The sequence below is a fragment of the Cynocephalus volans genome, chromosome 16 (genome assembly GCF_027409185.1).
Source record: "Cynocephalus volans isolate mCynVol1 chromosome 16, mCynVol1.pri, whole genome shotgun sequence".
NCBI classification, from domain to species: domain Eukaryota; kingdom Metazoa; phylum Chordata; class Mammalia; order Dermoptera; family Cynocephalidae; genus Cynocephalus; species Cynocephalus volans.
Window position 1 is genome coordinate 36,646,123 of NC_084475.1, and position 18,337 is coordinate 36,664,459.

At 38.0% G+C, this 18,337-nt stretch overlaps 1 protein-coding gene and 1 non-coding gene across 2 annotated transcripts in view; both read left to right on the forward strand.

Moving 5' to 3' along the window:
* The window catches only part of TRPM6 (transient receptor potential cation channel subfamily M member 6), a 113,859-nt gene that overhangs the window by 24,875 nt on the left and 70,647 nt on the right, over positions 1 to 18,337 (forward strand). The window contains exons 9-16 of the mRNA XM_063081212.1: positions 1,663 to 1,735; positions 1,858 to 1,958; positions 8,985 to 9,119; positions 10,183 to 10,236; positions 12,497 to 12,637; positions 14,881 to 14,982; positions 16,488 to 16,765; positions 17,874 to 18,102. Of these exons, the coding sequence (XP_062937282.1) occupies positions 1,663 to 1,735; positions 1,858 to 1,958; positions 8,985 to 9,119; positions 10,183 to 10,236; positions 12,497 to 12,637; positions 14,881 to 14,982; positions 16,488 to 16,765; positions 17,874 to 18,102 (1,113 nt within the window). The remainder of the gene's footprint in view (positions 1 to 1,662; positions 1,736 to 1,857; positions 1,959 to 8,984; positions 9,120 to 10,182; positions 10,237 to 12,496; positions 12,638 to 14,880; positions 14,983 to 16,487; positions 16,766 to 17,873; positions 18,103 to 18,337) is intronic.
* Positions 615 to 749, forward strand: LOC134365330 (small nucleolar RNA SNORA21). The gene has a single exon (XR_010022035.1). It is a non-coding gene; the product is annotated as a small nucleolar RNA SNORA21 (small nucleolar RNA).

Sequence of the window (18,337 nt, forward strand, 5' to 3'; positions counted from 1 at the left end):
TGCTTTGGGGTTTTAGTTGACTGAATTACAACAATAACAGCCATGTGTTCACTTAGCAGTGTGCTTCCAAATACATTTTTCACCTGAAATAGCCCGGTGAGTGAGTTCAATATCGCACTGGTTGTTTATTTCCATTTCAGAGATGATGAAGCTGAAGACTAGAGAATTTAAGCGATTTGCACAGTCATGCAGTTAAGAAATGGTAGAACTGAAACTTGAGGTCAGAGTTGAAATGCTGTTCTTAGTCTCCTACGCTATATTTTTCCCGCAATAATCAGTAAGTTAAGAACAAGGCATGTTAGAGAGATTGCCCTTCTGTTTGCCTCTTCCTGTCATCAATTAGAGTAATTAATGAGCAGTGCGGTGATCAAGCGTGGGAAAGAGAAGGCAGCTAAGGGTTTGCACATTGCAGGAACTGGGTTCCACCTCCTGTACAATGGAGGGTTGATTTTATTCGTGCACATGGAGGAGATGTTAGGTGAAGGGAACCAACCTGTGAAGTTGTAGAAGCATAGTTTTTACATCTTTATGGGACCTTAGAGATTATTCATTGGGTTCCTCTCATTTCGTGGATGAGGAGCCTGAGATTCATTGGCCTGAAGACATTCATCCTTCCCCTTCTAAAAGCACTCGATGGCCTTTTTCTAATGACCCTCTGAGCTGTCCAGAAAGGACACAGGAAAAACACCACTTTTGGGTGAAGTGACAGCATGTTGTGTTGTTTTGCTTCAATTGGTGGTGTGACAGATGAAGGAGAGGAAAAAAAAAAAAAATAAGAAAAAAAGATATCTGCCCAAGGCTGGCTAGTTAGTGGCGTACCTGAGACTAGGACTTGCCAGTCTTGGGTTTTCCGTTAAACCAACTCCCTCTACTATGTGAAAAATATTTTCATTTGGAAAGATTGAGATGCATTCATTAATAGCAGGTGACCCTTTATATCCATAAGTAACGTCCTTATTTCTATCTATCTATGAATTAACATTGAGATTCTTTTTTTTTTTTTTTTCTTAAAGAAGATGACCGGTAAGGTGGCCTTAACCCTTGACTTGGAGTTGTCAGCACCACGCTCACCCTGTGAGCTAACCGGCCATCCCCATATAGGGATCTGAGCCTGTGGCCTTGGTGTTATCGGCACACTCTCCCGAGTGAGCCACGGGCCAGCCCAACATTGAGATTCTTTTTGTTGTAGCAAATACATAGTAAATTAATGTAATAACATTCTCTCATAAATGTTTCTGCTAGTATACATGGAATTTTTAAGGGTTTTTTCCCAAGTGCCTACAATTCTTTGTTACCCTATATTAAAAGTTTTCTATAAGTTAAAAAAAAAATTAAACTCTATATTGTTTTTTTTTTTTTTTTAAAAGATGACCGGTAAGGGGATCTTAACCCTTGACTTGGTGTTGTCAGCACCAAGCTCTCCCAGTGAGCTAACCGGCCATCCCTATATGAGATCTGAACCCATGGCCTTGGTGTTATCAGCACCGCACTCTCCCGAGTGAGCCACAGGCCGGCCGGCCCGACTCTATATTGTTTTGACATTACAAAATGAAGAATGTTTTCCTCAATTCATTAGCTAGTGTGGATTCTGTGAGTACTCTTTGAAAGCATTTCTTTGATAGCTCCCCACATGTATGGCTTTCTGCTTTTCAACTGTTATAGATTACCATATTTGATGCTGATTCTGAAGAGCAGCAGGACCTTGACTTAGCAATCCTAACAGCTTTGCTAAAGGGTGAGTATCTCAATGATGTTCCAATTGTTCCTCAGTTCCTCTTCTCACATTCCATGGCATTTTGAGCTTTTTGCACAGATATTTTCAATAGAGAATATAATTACTCCTTTCTTTTACCCTAGGCACAAATTTATCAGCCTCAGAACAATTATATCTGGCAATGGCATGGGACAGAATAGATATTGCCAAGAAACATATTCTAATTTATGGACAACATTGGCAGGTATAGTGAAAATGAAGATATTTGGAAAACATATTTTGTGTGTTGGTTTGTTAGGGAGGGGCAAAAGAGAAAATTGGAGGAGAGAGAGATTGGTTTGGAAGGGGTGTGAGGCAAGCATCTCTGTACCTAGGGCCCAGTAAGACATTTTTCTCGTCTACTTTGCCTCTCTGAAAATATTTTTTCTCTGGCTCTGCAGCCGGATTGTAGCAGAAAAAGGAAGTTGGGGGAAAGACAGAATGGAAGAATTTTTAAGTTATTTTTTGAATGAGTATCTTTTTATATTGTTATTTAAAACTTAAAACTTATGTTTTGTATTAAAATGTAATAAGTGCTTACAGTGGAAATTAGTAAAAACTGCAAAAAAAATTATCCATAATGCTATGGTAATCACTGTTAACATTTCATTAAAAAAATTACAGTTCTGACTATATCACAGGTATATTGTTTTTGAGTCAAACTAGCACACACACATTGTTAAAAACATAAAATGGGAACAAGGGGTAAGATAGCAGACTAGAGGTGCTCAATGCACACACTCCAACAGCAAGGGACCAGAGCAAGGAAAGGACAGCTAAGTGTGGGGGAGAGCATTGGTGGGAAAACATAATAGGACAGGGGGAGCCTGGTGAAGAATGTGTGGAGCATGAAAACCAAGCAGGGTGCTGTAGAGGAGAAAAAGGCATGCGTTTCCCAAGCCAGAATCAGCACAGGAGGAATTCTCCATTGCAGCAGAAAGAGTCTGCTTGGTCGTGAGCACTTCTCAGTGGTAACCCTCCTCCTGCTCCTGCCTCAGCCTGTCCCCTGCACCACTGTGGTTGCTGTGTCATTGTCTAGAACCAGAACTGTGGCCCTTGACAGGAGTTCATCCTGAGCATAACATCCCACCACGTGGCCCATATTGTCCATGTGGCACTGAGTACCTGCACAGCTCCAGCCTTCCAGCTGCCTCTGTGGCTTCTGCCTTCTAGCCACCTGCACAACTCCAGCCTTTCAGCCAGCTGTGTGGCCGTGGCTGTCCATGTGACCCCAACTACCTGGCTGCCAGTGCAGCCCCACTCACCCGCCTAGGCCCAGCTGTTCAGCTGCCCATGTAGCCTCACCCACCCATGTGGGCCCAGTCATCTAGCTGTCCTTGTAGCCACAACTGCACAGCCATCTGTGTGGCTCCACTCGTCCTTGTCACTCCAACTGAACAGTCAGCCATGCAGCCCAACCTGCCCATATAGGCCCAGCCATTCAGCCACCTGCGCAGTCCAAGCTGACACAGCCACCCATGCTGTCCCACTTGCACACTTGGCCCCCTGCCACCCTGGCTGCCCACATGGCCCCCACCCATCTGTGTGGGCCCAGTCATGGAGCTGTAGCCACAGATATAGCTGCTGGCATCCCCTGGAAACAGTGAGTTTACCCAGAACTACTGAGTCTACCTGGAACTACTGAAACTACTGAGTCTACCCAGAACCAAAACTAAAACACCCCACTCAACAAATCATACATAACAAATCTATAAGAGGGAGTCTTTCTTCTCAAAAGCTACCTCAGAGTAATAGAAGAAGAAATGACCAGGTGACTAGGCATCAACATAGGGATACTAGAAATATGAAGAAAAAGGAAAATATGACATCACCAAAGGAGCACTATAATTCTCAAACACTAGACCACAACAGGAAACCCTTGATATGTCTGAAAGGGAATTCCAAATAATACTCTTAAAGAGACTCCATGAGATACAAGAAGACTCACTTAGACAACTCAATAAAATGAGAGGATCAATCCAGGACATGAAAGAGGAAATTAATAAAGAGATAAATACCATAAAAAGAATGTAGCAGGACTGCTGGAACTGAAAGACTCATTCAACAAAGAAAAAGTACAACTGAGAGCATAAGCAGCAGGCTAGAGCAAGCAGAAGAAAGAATTTCTGACCTTGAAGACAGTCTGTTTGAAATAACCCAAGCAGACAGAAAAGAAAACAAACACCCCCCCCCAAAAAAAAGAAAAAGAAAAAAGAATTTAAAAAAGTGAAGAAAATCTAAGAGAGCTACCAGACCACCATAAGCACACAAACATCTGAATCATGGGTGTTCCGGAAGGAGAGGGGAAAGGAAGAGGATTGAAAACATATTCAATGAAATAATAGTGGAAAGCTTCCCAGTTATTGGTAGAGATGTGGACTTTCAGATCCAAGAGGCTCAAAGATCCCCAAACCGATTTAATCCAAAAATATCCTCTCCAAGACACATTGTAGTCAAACTTTCAAAAATCAAAGACAGAGAATCCTAAAAACACCAAGAGAAAAGCATCAAGTCACCTATAAGGGAGTCCCCATCAGACTGGAAGCAGACCTCTCAGCAGAAACCCTGGGGGCCAGAAGAGAATAGGATGATATATTCCATGTACTAAAAGAAAAGAAACTGCCAGCCAAGAATACTAAACCCAGCAAGGCTATCCTTCAGAAATGAAGGGGAAATAGTGTATTTCCCAGGCAAAAGAAAGCTGCAGGGATTCACCACCACACAATCAGCTCTACAAGAAATCCTTAAGGGAGACCTGTGTCTGGAACCCAAATAATGATAATTACTGCCATGAATACACAAGAAAAAAGAAACGCCTCTGGTAGAGCAAATATGCAAATGAGAAAGAAAAAGAAAGTATACTATACCACTTCAAAAAAACCAATGAACACTGAAGACAAACAATAAAAGGGAAAGAAAGGCACAAAAGATATTTAAATCAACCATAAGAAAAGCAATTAAATGTCAGGAGTAAAACAATAACTCTCAATAGCAACCTTAAATGTAAATGGATGAAATTCCCCAGTCAAAAAACACAGACTGGCTGATTGGATTAAAAAACCAGACCCAGCAATATGCTGTGTCCAGGAGATTCACCTCACCTATAAAGACATACACAGACTAAAAGTGAAGGGATGGAAAAAGATATATCATGCAAATGGAAATCAAAAATGAACAGAAGTAGCTTTTCTTATATCAGTTAAAATAGACTTTAAGCCAAGGATGCCAACTCTCACCACTCCTGTTTAACATAGTATTGGAAGTACTAGCCTGAGCAATCAGGCAAGAGAAAGAAATAAAGTGCATCCAGGTAGGAGAAGATGTAGTCAATCTGTCCCTGTTTGCAGATGATATGATCCTATATAGAGAGAAACCTAAAGACTCTACAGGAAAACTCTTAGAGCTGATGGATGATTTCAGTAGAGTTGTAGGATAAAAAAATCAGTAGCGGTTTTATACTCCAACAATGAACTCACAGAAAAATAAATCCAGAAGTTAGCCCATTTAAAGTAGTCACCAAAAAAAAAAAAAAGAAAAAAAGAAAAAAAAAAAAAAGAAAAAAACCACCTAGGAATAAATTTAACCAATGAGGTGAAAGATCTCTACAATAAGAATTACAAATCGCTCTTGAAAGAAATTAAAGAACACACAAAAAATTTCACACTCTTGGATTAGAAGAATTAATATTGTGAAAATGTCCATACTACCCAAAGCGATCTACAGATTCAATGAAATCCCCATCAAAATACCAATGACATTCTTCACAGAAATAGAAAAAAAAAACAATCATAACATTCAAATGGAACAATAAAAGAACTCGAAGAGCCAAAGGAATCCTGAGCAAAAAAAAGTAATGCCAGAGGCATAACACTACCTACTTCAAATTATACTGCAAAGCTATAGTAACCAAAACAGCATGGTGCTGGCAAAAAAACAGATACTAGGACCAATAAAACAGAATAGAGAACCCAGAAATCAACCCACATACTTACAGCCAACTGATCTTTGACAAAGATTCCAAGAACATACCTTGGGCAAAAGGTTGCCTCTTCAATAAATGGTGCTGGGAAAATTGGATGTCTGTATGTAGATGAATAATCAAGACCTGTTTATTCATCTTACCATATACCAAAATCAACTCAAAATGGATTAAAGACTTAAGTATAAGACCTGAAACTATAAAACTCCTGAAAGAAAACATGGGGGAAATACTTCAGGAAGTAGGACTGGGCAAAGACTTTATGAATCTGACCTCAAGTACATAGGCAACAAAGAAAAAATAGACAAATGGAATTATATCAAACTAAAAATCTTATGCACAGCAAAAGAAACAATTAACAGAACGAAAAGACAACCTACAAAATGGGAGAAAATATTTGCAAACTATGCATCTGACAAAGGATTAATATCCAGAATATGCAAGGAACTCAAACAACTTAACAGTAAAAAAAAAAAGTAACAGTAAAAAAAGTAAACGATTAAAAACTGGGCAAAGGAACTGAATAGGCATTTCTCAAAGGAAGATATACAAATGGCCAACAGACACATGAAAAAAGCTCGACATCACTCAGCATCAGGGAAATGCAAGTCAAAACTGCATTAAGTTATCATCTCACCCCAGTTAGACTGGCTACTATCAAAAAGACAGAGAACAACCAGTGCTGACAAGGATATGGAGAAAGGGGAATCCTCCTACACTGTTGGAGGGACAGTAACTTGGTGCAGCCATTATGGAAAACGGTATGGAGTTTCCTCAAACAGCTACAGATAGAACTGCCATACAATCCAGCAATCTCACTGCTGAGTATATACCCAAAGGGATGGAAATCATCATGTTGAAAGGATATTGCAGCTCTATTTACAGCAGCCAAGAGTTGGAACCAACCTAAATGTCCATCGTCAGATGACTGGATAAGGAAAATGTGGTATATTTACACAATGGAATACTAGTTAGCCATAAAAAGGAGTGAAATCCTGCCATTTGCAACAACATGGATGGACTTAGAGAAAATTATGCTAAGTGAAAAAAGCCAGGCACAGAAAGAAAAATATTGCATGTCCTCACTTATAAGTGGGAGCTAAAAAAATAAGCAAATAAAGAAAAAAAGAAAGATATAACAATCATAGTAATATGCTGAACGTTCAAAAGGAGAGGACACAGCTGAGCTAAGCAGAGGTGGGAAATGGGGAATGGGAGGGAAGGTAGGGGAGGAATCGATAAAGGATCATGAAAAATGGTAACATTGAATAATATTGAATATACTAATTATCCTGATTTGAGCATCACATATTGCACAGAGACATTGATATGAAACTCTGTACCCTATAGACATATACAATCAATTATGTTTCAATAAAAAAAAAAATCCGTGAAAAAAAATCAAATGATAGGAAAAGGCTACTAAAAGAAAACGGTAGTTCCCTGCCTTGCTTATCGCGAGAGCCTAGTGCTTTTGACATTTTTGGACTGTTCTGACTTTTAAAGATGTCCATATTCCTAAATAATCTTATCAGATTTATAAACCTCTCCACACTTCTGTCCTGTGGGCCTCACGCCTGCAGTGTGGACGGGTTGTCTAATGTTCCTGGTACGTCCTGGGATCTACCTGCATCAGCTTAGGGCTCAGCATTGCCTCTCTTCTGTGAGAGTGCCTGTTTTCTGTGTCCCATGTCTTACTCTTTCTTGGTTTACTCCTTATATTGATGGTGTGTATCTTTCAGTACCTTCCTGAGAAAGGAAGTATGGAAAATAAATATTTTGAGGACTTTAGATGTTTGTTTATTTTTAAATTCATGATTGGAACTAATTTTCCTCCAGAATTTTGAATATCTAGCTTCCAGCAACCAGCATTGCTGTTGAGAAGTAAAAATCTTTCTGTTTTCAGATCCTTTGTTTGTGGCCTTTTTTTTCCTCCTTTCTGGAAGTTTAAAATTCTTCTTGTTTCAGTCTTCTGAGATTTTATAATGATGTATATTGTTGTTAGCCTGTGTATCCATTATGCTGGGCACTTGACTTCAACTTGGCAATCATGTGTTTCCATTCCATTCCATTTCATATCCCCCACACCCCCTCCTTTTTTCCTCTGTTCTCTTTCTGGAATTCCTATTATTTGCATGTTGGACCTTATGGACCGCTCCTCTAAACTTCTTATCTTTTTCTTATGTTCCCTATCGTTTCTTTGGTAGATTTCATCAACTTTAATTTTCAAGCCTTCTATGAAGCTTTTCTTTTTTTGTAACATTCTGTTAATCTCTTAATTTCTAAGAGCAAATTTCTGATTGTACCCTTTTTCCCTCTTTTTTGAATAGCATCCAGAATACAATATCTTTTTTTTTTTTTTTTTTTTCCATCTCTTCGTTTTGGTCTTCTTGTTTAAGGGAGGAGGATAGAAACTCATTAGAAGTTTTGAGCCTGTATTTGGAGCTTGCATATAGGCTTGAGCGTCACTGTAGGGTGATCTGACTGCCATTTCTTGTCCCCCTCATCCTCCTTGTGTCAGCATATTCATGTCTTTTCTCTCGCATTCATGGCATTACCAGAAAAGAATCCTCTGCTCCCCTGCCTGGAAGGTACAAGCCTTGCTGCTAGTCCAACGAGAGTCAAAGGGGGAAGGTGACTGGGAAGGCCCCAACGTTAGGGATTCGGCATGTATGCATTTTTTTCATTTTGGTGCTGCTGGCATTCTGTGGAGTTAATCTGTTTGCTTCTTGACATTTTCTATTTCAACTGTTTGGCTTTCTGGGGACTGCTAAGTCAAGTACCACTTGACCGGCTGCTAACTTCCAGAATGTTGCGCTCTTGACTCCACTTTTGTCCTCATTATCTGTGTGGATTTCTTTTAAAAAATCCCTTTACTGTAGTTTTAGTGGAATTTTAGGTGGGAGCAAAATAAGATGTATGCATTCAACTTGCCATTTCTATCCAGAAGCCAGGTACAATTTAAGTGTAAACACAAGTTACAACCTTGGATTTCTTTTAGAATTGCATTAAGCCTGTACATTAATTTGGGAAGCTGTGAGATCTTTAAAATAGTCTGTTTTCCCCTCGAAGAACATGGAATGTTTCTTGATTTATTCAAGATGTCTTCTTTTAGGTCTTGCACATTCCTTGGTAAGATTGTGTTTTATAATTATTGCGTTTGTGTAGTTTTGAGTTCAAACATGTAATTCTTTAGTTATTTCTCCGTTCTTAATTGTCTTTATATCTCTTGTTTATTTATACCTTCCGAAGCCTGATGCACTGGAACAAGCAATGTTAGATGCTTTAGTGATGGATCGGGTGGATTTTGTGAAACTCTTAATAGAATACGGAGTGAACCTCCATCGCTTTCTTACCATCCCCCGGCTGGAAGAGCTCTATAATACAGTGAGTATGGAACATATAGTCAACCATCTTTCTTAAGATTTATCTGTTAATTAACTTGAGATTTACCTGTCTCCTTATGTGCAAAGATAGTTTATAGAGAGACAGACTTTTCAACCAAAGGAGAAACATTCTTACAAATTCCATTTTATCCTGGTAAGACATAGTTAAAGACAAAGATGTGAATAAAAACAAATTGCTTTTTATTGAGTCATTTGAACAATCTCACCCTAAGGCCATTATCGAAATGCTGGTACTAGAACTTCCTACACAAATTCTTTATTGAAACTAGACTGGCTTACTCAGCGTGAAAACACCAGTTGTGCAAGCTATGCAGGCTTCTGGCCAATTTCCTTCCTTGTCCTTTCAATCTTATCCTTTCTTCAAGATCTATTCAAGTTTTGTTTTCTTGATTACTCGAGTTAGTTCATGGTGATCTGTTCCAGAGTACAAATTATTTGCAACTCTTTTTGAGCACACACATTGTCATATTGTTGATTATTTTTCAGCATAAGTATCTGCTCTCTTCTATTATTAGAAGCACTCCAGAAAAGCAGTGCTTGTATTTGTCATTGAACCCCTCAGGAGCCTGATTGAACATAGTAAGGTTTCAATAAATATCTATTGATGGAATGTACTTGTGTAATAGGATTCATAATTATATGATAACATTTATCTAAGATAAAGGAAGGTTATAAATCACTTAGAATTGATTTCTGCCTCTTACCACATAGCTGCATATATACATCTTTTTTTTTTCTTTTTGGTGGTTGGCCAGAACAGGGATCTGAACCCTTGACCTTGATGTTACAACAGCACTCTCTAACCAAGTGAACTAACCAGCCAGCCCTAAATATGCACATCTTTTTTTGAAAAATATTTCACCTAATTATATTTTCTCTTGGGAGATATCTTCCTTAGAATTGATCGGTTTACATTTTATTCCTAAAGATGTTGAACAAAATTTTCAGTATTCTGAGTTACTTGTGCATTCTGAAATGAAGTTTTTTCCTCCTAGCATATGATAATTAAAGAGGTTAATTCTTCCATTTGTTCTTTATTACAGAAACAAGGACCTACTAATATGTTCTTGCATCATCTTGTCCAAGATGTTAAACAGGTAACCAAATTATGAAGATGTGAAAATATCTTTGTACATTGCCTTAGCTGTGTGGCAGAGGAGTCACCAGATTTTACTTTGTAAAATGTAGATTTTCTTTTTTTTTTTGTTTGGTGGCTGGTAGGGATGGGGATCTGAACGTGTGGCCTTGGTGTTATAAGGCTGTCTCTATCTAACTAAGCTAAGAGGTCAGCCCAAGATTTGGATTTTCTAGTGAATTACCTACCTTCTTTACTTAGGATTCTGAACCATTTCATCACCAAACCACGCTCATATTTTTTCCCTTAATTTACTTTATGTTTTTAAGGACTTGATTCACCAAGTAAATGACCTTGGCTGATAAAAAACATCAACCAGAGACTGACAACACTTCCATTCAGAACTTCAGTATTTTTTTTTTTTTTTTGTCTTTTTTGTGACCGGCACTCAGCCAGTGAGTGCACCGAACATTCCTATATAGGATCCGAACCCGCGGCGGGAGTGTCACCGCGCTCCCAGCGCCGCACTCTCCCGAGTGCTCCAGGGGCTCAGCCCAGAACTTCAGTTTAACAGTGGTGCCAAAGACGATAGTTAATACCAGCTGGAAATAAAGAACTGTATGATTCTGTTATCTTTATTGGAGGACTAATATGTGATTTCCCCTGTTTTTGCTATTACTGTTTTGAATATTAGTGACAGCTCAGGGACTCTGTCACTTCTTTTGAGTCTGAGTCTAAGTATAGTTCTAGGGGTCAGGTGAATCCTGCTGCTGTGTATACTGGCTCATGTTTTGCTCATGGTGTTCTCATTGGAGTTTGAGTTAGGTCAGACTTCAAATCCTCTGAGCCCCCATTTGTTACCAACACCTTCCAACTTTAAAAGACTTTTATACCTAACTTTCTTTTCTTTTAAATACCAATAACTTTTACTCATATCCCCAGAAAATTGGTGATGTCTTTTATTTGTCACTATGGTTAAAATTCATCCAAGACACATTTTAAAATTTCTTATTTTATTTTTCTGAAGTCTAATATCTTGTTGGCTTTCTGGTTATGTTGACTTGGTAGGACAGCCAGGCTAAAAGGAAGACATTTACTTGGCAAATTAGTAGTAAGAAAAAGTATCCATGCAGATATAAATTTAGTTTGTTGATTTTTGCTATATCAAAATGATTTTCCTTAAGTTATTTCCTTAAAGTCTATCACAGTAAACTGAAGAAAAAGGAAGGAAATAGGTTAAATATACTTTTAACTAGCAGCAAATAGGAACACTATTTTTAGTGTTCTTTGAAAAAAGTAAATTATGAATGTGAAAAACAAAAAATTATTTACATTCATATATATATCTATAACCTTATTTCTTATTTAAAGCCTGTGAACATTATTCACAATCTGTCCATTTCAGAGACCTTGTTCAGCATTTTGTGTACCTTTAAAAATGTAAATTTATTTTTAAAAAAATTTTTAAATTTTCTCGCAGCCGGCTGGTACAGGGATTGAACCCTGGACCTTGGTGTTATCAGCACCACTCTCTAACCCACTGAACTAACCAGCCAGCCTCAGAAGTGAACGTTTATAAAGAGGTGGTAAGGTGAGGTTTAAGGGGTCAAAATAATTTTCATTTAGACTAAGAACCATGTAGTTGAAAATCTGCCACTCAGCCGTCCTACCAACCATAACATTGGTCTTGGCACAGGTTCATGTTCTGACATCTCGTTTGGCTCTGCCATTTCTGTGTTTCTTATTTTTATTTGTTCTACTTCTTTTCATATTCTTGTTTTACATATGATGTAGTCAACACAGAGCAAAGTATCATAGTCACTTCAGGAAAGAAAGGCTGAAAAGTCAGCCCAGTGTTAATTTTGGATCACATAAGTTCAGTATGTGTGATTTTACTTCTGTTGTAGTAGTTATATTACATCTAGATAGAAACTATTTTTATGCTATATTTAAATATTTTATTCAAGTGTGTGTGTGTGTGTCTTGTTGCATGAGAGCATGGGAGAGAGCTAGGGAACGAGAAAGAACAGAGAGAGAGAGAGGGAATACAGATGTTAGCATACATTTATTGTCTATGAAACTAATAAAACATAAGGCTAAGATCTTTTTCCTTCTGAGCAAGCAAATTGTATCAATAGCTGGTCATATTAATTGATCGGTTTGTAATCATGATTAAAAAGTATACATCTACCTTCTTGCAATTAATTTAGTGATAATGACATGACAAAAGAGATAGAAAAAGAAAACTGAAAGTTGTAATTTATTGCACGTTTCTGTTGCAGCATACCCTTCTCTCAGGCTACAGAATAACACTGATTGACATTGGACTGGTAATAGAATACCTCATTGGTAGAGCATATCGCAGCAGCTACACTAGAAAAAATTTCAGAGTCCTCTACAACAACCTCTACAGAAAACGTAAGGTAGTGTAATTTAAAAATGCCCGAATAAAATTAAGAATAATTAGGAATTTTAGTTTTAGTAATATGGCTTGGGAAGTTCAAATGGCAATAGTTTCTAAAATGGATGTTCTGTTTATTAACATTTGTTATCTCCTATATGTAAAGTACTGTGCTAAGTATTGGCATGCTGGCCTGGGATGAATGTAAAGATCAGGAGCTTAGAAACTCTGAGATGAAACAGATTTATGATACACTAGCCATAATACAAAATGGTACGTAATATATGCTAAATCGACATAGGAGTCATGTGATGAGACAGGTTAGGGGAAGAGATGAGCAGTTATTTTTTTCTTTTCTTTATTTTTCTTTTGAAAATACAGAATCAAAAGCTTAGTAGGATTAGATCTATAAACTCATAGTAGCCCATAGTCTGGAGATGACAAACTTGTGATAAGCATGTATTGGAAGGTTCATGCAGAATGTACTTAAAAATGCAAATTATACTTATTTTGTTTTCTGCCATAGTTTTGAAAGTCTAGGAATGTAAAGTTGGAGTTGTTGGTTAGTAGATTAGCCGAGAAAGCATTGATTGTTTCTTAGAATTGCCATTAAAGATCAGTAACCTGAAGAGACTAATTCTTATTAGAGGATAGGGCAGCATTAGAAAAGGCAGTTTTGGGCATTTTTGTTGGAAGAAAGTAGGAGTAGGGAGAGGCCCAGCACTTGGACATTGGGGTATGTTTTTGCAGTGACAAGGAGACCTTTGTCACTGGAGAACAAGTACCAGAAGATTGTGTGGGATGAGACTGCAAAGGTAGTTTGGGGTAAGATCACATAAAGAGCCTAGCATATCAAGCTGCTTTGGACCTTTATTTATAAAGAATAAGGTGAAATGAAAGCCCAACTTGACTTTAGGAAATGAAAAAACAAAACACCACCAAACAAAAGGAAACCCAAATCTCACACAGAAAATGTTCTTTATTAAGTTTCAAAGGCATAGGGATATACTTTCAGAGGCATCATATATCACCTACTTTATTTAAACGAAATGTGCATTACTGTGAGGTGAGCAGAGGTAGGAATGAGGACTGACTGGGGCCTTTGTGCAGCCCAGTGTGGAGCTTGCAAGAGAAGTTCCCCCAGTGCACTTTCTAGAAATGGCCCACCAGTGTGAAATTATCCATCTCTCTGGTTATCTTCCAATGAAGGAATACAGAGTTTATTGTGGTTCATAGTAAACTAGACGGTGGCGACTACAAGTGCATGGTTTGAAGTCAGAGAGATCTGGGATTGAATCCTAGTTATGCTCATTAGTAACTGTGTCATCTTGAGCAATGAACTTCACCTCTCTGTGCATCAGTTTCCTCATCTACAAAATGAGAATATTAATACTCCTTTTATAAATTTGTCAGAAGGATTAAATGAAATAATACCTGAAACATCCGTATTCCTGGTACACGGAGGGTATAGAGTAACTGTTAGTAATACTACTATTATGATTATTACTATTAATTCTATATTATAATACCAATGATAATTTTGGTATTATCTTTAAAAAGCCTTAACCTCATCATTTCTCTGTACAATTTTTATTCATAAAACACAAACTAAAAATAAATAAAGCAGTCCAAAGCCTGTGGTTTGTATCATATATTTTTATGTTAGTCCCTTTAAGAATGCTTTTTTTTTTTCGTTTTTGTGTCTCGCTGATGAAAACTTCATGCTAATAGCAATGTCTTATGTTGTTATTGGGTCCAGCCACTAGAATTCCAGTGCGGATATTATGTAACACCTCGAGAAATTCCAGAACTTTCTAACCTTAACCTTGGAGCTCTTTGTGAATGGGAACTTTTTCTTATCAGAACTGTGAATCTTTATTGCCCATTCTGAACGTGTCCCAGGTATAGAACATCCATTGATTCTAGTGGAATTTCCACATGGAGAAGGAATGTAGATATGTAATAGGGAACAAAAGAGTGTGTTCCCTAAGATGTTAGAAAATAACAGTGTGCATGATAAGGAGATCACAAGAGACTCTTGTTGGGTGAATAATTAATCTCTATGGAGATTAATTGTTAATTATGGATGATAGAGAGAACCATTGGTATTTGGTAGGACACAGCATTATATCTGTTTTTCACTATTGTCTAGAAATAAAATGTTGTTACCACTGCAATTGTCTTTTTCCTCTTTTTGTTTTATTTTAAAACTAAAATAACAACATATGCCAGACAGTGTCCAGCTTTGCACAGACCCTTTCCCAGCATCCCCTTCACCGGAGACGCCCCTCAGGAAACAGAAATGAGTCTGCAGAAAGCACGCTGCATTCCCAGTTCATTAGAACTGCCCAGACATGCAAATACAAGGTACACTTACTTGGTTATAGACTTGAAAATAAATGGTTTTTGCAGATTGAGACTGTTTCTTCATGTGAAGTTGGAGAAAGGGAAGTACAAAGAGGGGGACCATTTACAAATACCATAGACAGAAGGTGCAAGTCAAATGCATAATACAGCTGTCCTCTAACAACAGTGAGCAAAGGCCAGGACACAGCACTGGCAACTAAATGACTGTCTGGACCTGCACTTCAGCCTCTCTTCTTTGTTCCTACCTCTGCCATGTCCAGATGGTGACTCAGGCAGACAATCTGCAGGATGACACTAAAAGTGAAATCATTCGCCTAACACCGCACTCTTACCCCTTTCCCTAAGGCTAGCTGGATCTGAAGGCTGCTTCCTTCTGCCCATTTGCATCTTTCCCCCGCTTTGGGGCTTTCTTGAAATTAATTTTAACCCAATGTTACAGTATGACAATGAAAATATATTTGTGAGTGTGTGTGCGTGCATGTGCAACATTTTATTCCCCCTTGCCCGGGACTTCCTTAGTCCCACTTTCCACTGGGGACAAATGCCTTTGCTCAAGAGTTTCCATGTAAATGGTTACTATGTTGGCTGAAAGAGGTTTGCTTTCCATAGCTCCTGGGATGAAAAGGTATTTTATAAAATCACCTTTGGTCATCATCCGTGAACACAGATTCTCTTTATTTATAGAAATAGAGGAAATGGATTACAATTTTTTGCTATGACTCCTCGAATTGAAAAGAGTAATTATTGAGCCTTTATTATAGTCTAGGCTAATGCTGAGTGTTTGGTTGAATTTGGGAGGTGGGTGTGTCAAGGAAGATATAATGATGATGAGAAATAGTTCCACTTTCCTCAAAGTAGTCACTGTAGTACAGGATGATGAGTGCTGCTGAAATAGAGACACACAAAGCAATGGAGAAGCGTGCGGGAGTTAAGGTGGTATTTGAGACGAGCTGTAAAGAGTGGGTTTACCAGTTGGAGAATATTATTTCATTATCACCTATTACCATCATCAGAGAAATGTAATTAGAATAAAAGAAAGGAAACTTAAAACCAATCTATTTGAATGCATGTTGGCAATCCTAGTGACATTTTTCTAAGGGGAAAATAATGAATCTATTTACTAAGGTGAGGTTAGAAGTTTTTTTTTTTTTCCCCTCATAATTCTCATTTATTCAGTATGTTATTTCAAGTCGTTCCTTGAGAAATTGAAAATTGTCATATAGTTACTGGGTATATCCCCAAATGGTACTGATTTAACTAGTGCAAAATGAACTTAAGGTATCTCACCTTAGGGACTCTTGATCTATTAAATACAACAAGAAATAGATAACAAAAAAGGTCTAGATTTTGCTTGCTTATTTATAAAGTCCTATGATTATTTCCATCTCTCTTTTAGTAGTGATTTAAAAAAATATCTCTAAGATACCTTCTGGGTGGCATTAGGTTAAAAAAAAAAGCATGCATCTGAGTTACTGGAAACTCGTGTGTATTTTATTTCCCATCAGGAAAAGTCTGCAGTCCCTAAATCAACGAAGAAGTCAAAGGAAGCACAAAATGTATCAGATAACCCCGACTCTACTGACTTCATTTACCCTTACAATGACCTGCTGGTTTGGGCTGTTCTAATGAAAAGGCAGAAGATGGCCATGTTCTTCTGGCAGCGTGGAGAGGAGGCCACGGTGAAGGCAGTGATTGCTTGTATCCTCTACCAGGCGATGGCCCAAGAGGCGAAGGAAAGAAACATGGCGGATGACACCTCAGAAGAGTTGAAAAACTATTCAAAGTAGGAGTTCTCTCTTCACTTCATACTAAACATCGACAGTTCTTAGAATGGTTAGACACTTTTATCTCCCTTACCTTTGAACTTGTAAGACAAGTGGACTACTGCCATGCATTTCACGGTCTCTTTTATTAAAAGGGTCTTTAAGTATTTTAGGGATCTTTGTGGAATAAAGGAAAGAGAGGTGGTCTTCAGGTCAGGGGACTTGGGTCCTAACCTAGCTGTGTACTAATCGGGAGAGTCAGGGAACCCATCTAATGGCCTTTAGTTTCCTAACTATAAAATGTTCAATTAATGATTTTGGTAGTTTCTCCCAACTCTCAAACTCTTTGATGCTAAGTTAAATTAAGACTTGTGTTTTACTTTAAGTATATCTCAGCTGGGGAAATAATTCATTGTATTAAATTCATTGTAATACATTCATTGTAGTAAAGAACCAGAGAGTAATGGTGGAATATGGAAAAGTTCGAAATGTTTTCGATTTTTTAATTACTAAAGTGATATAGTAGTGAAGAAAGAAATCTCGAATTCATGCAAACTAATTTATAATTTCAGTTAAAAAAATTTCAGGGAATGACAGTGTCTACGTTTCAGAGAAAACAACCTCCTGGAAAATTACTTGAGGGTATCTCTAGGTCTTCTTCCTTAAGTCATCTATATATTTCGTAATCAAAAAAAAAAGTGTTTCCACAACTTTTCTTAGTTCATAGTTTAGTTCTAAACATCTTTTTGGTTACACATTCTTCATTAGGTCTTACCAGGGAGTCCTCAACCAAACTGTATATAGCTTGTCATATAATGCTGAGTGGCTTCTCCCCATAAATAGTTCAGGTGTACCCTAAATTCTATAGGCTACAGTGTAAACCCCCTAGTTCTGTTCCTTTAGGAAAAGGAAAACCCCTCCTTTCCTGAGCAGCAATCCCTTTAAAACAGTTTCTGCAAACTGAGATTATTAAATTGCTGTTGGCTCTTTCTTTATAAAGCCTAATTAAATATTTTCTGAGTGTCATATCCAATCTTGTAGAATGTTTCTGAACATTCTAAAATGTTTCTAAAAATGCAAGGCTGTCACCTGCCTTTGTTTTCCACATTCACCACTGTGTTCTTGCAGACAGTTTGGCCAGCTCGCCCTGGACGTGTTGGAAAAGGCATTCAAGCAGAATGAGCGGATGGCCATGAAGCTGTTGACCTATGAACTCAAGAACTGGAGCAACTCTACGTGTTTGAAGCTGGCTGTGTCGGGAGGCTTGCGACCCATTGTCTCACACACTTGTACCCAAGTGCTGCTGACGGACATGTGGATGGGGCGCCTGAAAATGAGGAAACACTCTTGGTTAAAGGTAAATTTACTTGTCTTATGGAGTTTAACATTAGTTTAGTGTGAAATTCTGTACTCTTGAGTTTCATTTTTTGGTTGTTCCAGAAGTGTATCTTCAGGAAACCAATTAATATCTTTGATTCTAACAGATGAGTTGGGATCTTCCCAGAGGAACCTCCAAAAACTACTTTATCTCCCACTGCCACATTTCTTTTCAGAAATGGGGACAATTCCATTTACTCTGCCAACCACAAAGA